General features: G+C 44.0%; 1 protein-coding gene across 1 annotated transcript; it reads left to right on the forward strand.

The window, feature by feature from the left end:
- Nucleotides 1-1,916: 1,916 nt before the first annotated feature.
- Nucleotides 1,917-2,981, forward strand: LOC121169407 (melanoma-associated antigen 10-like). Its single transcript, XM_040999992.1, has one exon. It carries the CDS (start codon nucleotides 1,917-1,919, stop codon nucleotides 2,979-2,981), a length of 1,065 nt encoding a protein of 354 aa, XP_040855926.1.
- The last annotated feature ends 390 nt before the right edge of the window (nucleotides 2,982-3,371 follow it).

Genomic DNA, 3,371 nt, shown 5'->3' on the forward strand with positions numbered 1-3,371 from the left:
GCAGGGAAGTGGATAGGGAACAGAACAGCTGGACCCAGACCTCTGCGTATTTGTGATGCTGATGTTGCAGGTAACAACTTTACCCTCAATGCCACACACTGCTCTCTCCCCCACATCCCTTTAAAAAATATTTATCTCAAGATTATACTCTTGGGGAACTGTGGTCTTTACATTTTTTTTACTTTTAGAGATTATGGTTAGTGGTGCGCTCAGACTGTGATTATAGCATTGGCTGAAATTATGTATTTGTGAAAAGGAAAGAAAAAAAATAGGAAGACGGGAGATTGAGGGAGAGAGAAGAAGGAGGACCTGTGCCTTAGAACCTGTACCTGTGAAATACATGAAAACTGTTCTTTTTACATTATTTTTAAAGGTTTATTTGAAAGAGTTAGAGAATACATAGAAAGATACAGGTGTAGATTTCATCTGCTGGCTCATTCTTGAGATGGCCATAATCATAGGGCTGGGCCAGGCTACAGCCAGGGGCTCGGAGCTTCATCTGGGTTTGCCAGATAGACGCAGGAACCCAGACAATAGGGCCTTCTTCAACTTCTTTCCTAGGCTGATAGCAAGGAGCTGGCTCAGCTACCGAGCAGCTGGGGTGCAAATTGCTGTCCTTAAGGTCTGCAGGTGTCACAGGCATTGGCTTTTCTTGTTCACTACATGCTGGTTCCTGCTGTTGTCTTCTTGCTATCTTCCTGGTAAGGCTTTGCCAAATCTGGCCAGATGTGCTACTCTTCACTGCTTTTGCTTGCCTCTCAGGGAGCTGAACTCCTGCTGTTGGAGATTTTCCATTAGGTTTGTAGAGGGATAGAGTCCAGGTCTTAGGCAGTGGAAATCGAGAACCTTAATGAGTGAAATATGGAACTTCCACTATGTGTCAGATCCTTCCACACTCTCTTAACTTGTCGACCCAGCACCATGTTTGCAATCTAAACTCTAGGATCTCCTGAATTCTTACAGGAGCTCCAGGAACCTGCTGGTGAAAGACTTGTCTGAGACAGTGTTTGCAGAACACAGAGAAGACAAGGCCAAGGCAACTTCAAGGCTTCAAGGTAAGGTGCATCCCCTGAATGAGGACCTAGGCCTACCACCAGAATAGAGGGGACCCTGTAGTGCCTGACTCCTCCCACCCACCTTCACCGTCATCCCTGCAGTCTCCCTCTCTGCTGACCCACCTCTTTCCATTTTTCATACGCATGTTTCTTTTTTTTCATTTTTTATTGTTATCATTTCCCATGATACAGTTTTGCAGGTGTAGGGAACCTCCCCTTCCCCCCTACCCATTCTCTCCCTGCCACTTTTTGCTCCTTTATTGTTGCAGTGGTATAGTCCTTCAACAGCAGTCACAAATCAAAGATTCTGTAATTTAAGTCTATCGTGACATTTAAGCCATATAAAATGATAAAAAATCTAGTATACCATTGTCAAGGTATATTTAACAGCTTAATTGGGACCCTTCCTTTTATTTAGGGGTAAAGATGCATACTGCAACGTATCTTCACTCTGTGGTATGCTAGTTTTCATTATACAGTTCTTCTATGAGAATTTATGCATATACTAGTTCATGGATATATCTGTTTTATATTTTACATGAATGTTGCGTTATATCAGAGAGAACATGTGGTGTATGTCTTTTTGGATTGGCCTGTTGCACTGAGAACATTGGTCTCTGGTTAAGACCACTTTGTAGCAAATGGTAGAATTTCATTCTTTTTAATGGCTGTGTAGTATTCCATGGAATGAAACTTTCAGAAGCCAAATGAAAGTCCCGTGAAGCCCTAGTGCACCAGCGCTTGGAGAGTGCCGTTCTCCCCTGGAACACTCACATGCTCCCTTTTCTTCCTTAGGTCTGTGGGTTCTGTTCACCCAGCTGCCGCTATTTCCTCTGCCTGTTTCCTTGAACAAGAGTCATCATGCCTCGAGCTCCAAAGCGCCGACGCCGTGTGCTTAAACAAGACCTTCACACCCAGACTGAGGCACAGTGCAAGGATTCTTCTTCATCCTCCACTTGTTCCTCTTCTTTTCCCTGCTCTTCTTCCTCTTCTACCTCCTCCTCTTCGAATCCTCCATTGCCAAGTATTCCAGAGGAAGAATTGGGTGGTGATAGCACACAGAGTATTGCTCTGAGTCCTCAGGAGGCTTGCTCCTCTTCTGCTGTGATGACCTGCACTCCACGGAGCCAATCCAATGAGGGTGCCAGCAGCCAAAATGATGAGGGCCCTAGCACCTCACAGATTGTGGGAGATCCTGAGGCTTTTCCAAGACATGAGATAGATGCAAAGGTGTCTGATTTGGTGGAGTTTTTTCTCCACAAGTATCAGACAAATACACCCACCAGCAAGGAAGAAATACTGATGTGTGTGATTCCTAATTGCCAAGATCACTTCCAAGTGATCTTTGATGAAGCATCTGAGTGTATGAAGCTCGTCTTTGGCATTGATGTTAGGGAAGTGGACCCCACTGTCCACTCCTATGCCCTTGCTATCTCCCTGGGCCTCACTTATGATGGGATGCTTAGTGATGTTCAGGGTATGCCCAAGACTGGCCTCCTGATACTTATCCTGAGCGTCATTTACATGAATGGCAATTGTGCCCCTGAGGAAGAGATCTGGAATGTGATGATTGGGATGGGGCTGTCGTTTGGCGAGTGGCACTGCATCTATGGGGAGCCTGGGAAGCTCCTCACTGAAGATTGGGTGCAGGAAGGGTACTTAGAGTGTCATCAGGTGCCCAACAGTGATCCTCCTCGTTTCCAGTTCCTATGGGGTCCAAGGGCCCACGCTGAAATTAGAAAGATGAATCTTTTGAAGTTTTTGGCTGAGATTAATGAGAGTGATCCAAGAGCCTTCCCAATATGGTATGAAGAGGCTTTGAGAGATGAGCAAGAGAGAGATCGTGCCAGAATTGCTGCAACAGATGCTTTTGCCATGGCTAGTTCAAGTTCTAGTGCCAGCAGCAACATTGCTTACCATAAGTAATGTCAGTCAGATTCTTTACTCTTCGCGTTAATGCACAACTCAGCGTTCAGTATTAGATCAACTAGAACTAGGAGGAACAAATTGTATCATGGCTTTGTTCTACTGTTCTCAATGGAAGTTTTAGGGACTTATTCTTCTTTGTATTAGATATTTAGCTTCTGAATCAATGTTAATTACATTGCTCATGCATTTATTACTGCTTATTCATAATACGCAACTAAGTTTTTACTACTTTGTAAAACAATTTGGAAAACACTCATCTTGTTTGTAACTTTGGACAAGATTCTGTGGCAGTAGAGTGGACATGTCCTTGGAAATGTAAAAGAACTTAGCAAAAAGTTAAGTACTGGTGTTTTGATTCATTAACCTTTTCCACGTTTTATTCTGCAA

Source organism: Ochotona curzoniae, unplaced genomic scaffold, assembly GCF_017591425.1.
Source record: "Ochotona curzoniae isolate NIBS_2020 unplaced genomic scaffold, NIBS_Ocur_1.0 scaffold_1852, whole genome shotgun sequence".
NCBI lineage: Eukaryota > Metazoa > Chordata > Mammalia > Lagomorpha > Ochotonidae > Ochotona > Ochotona curzoniae.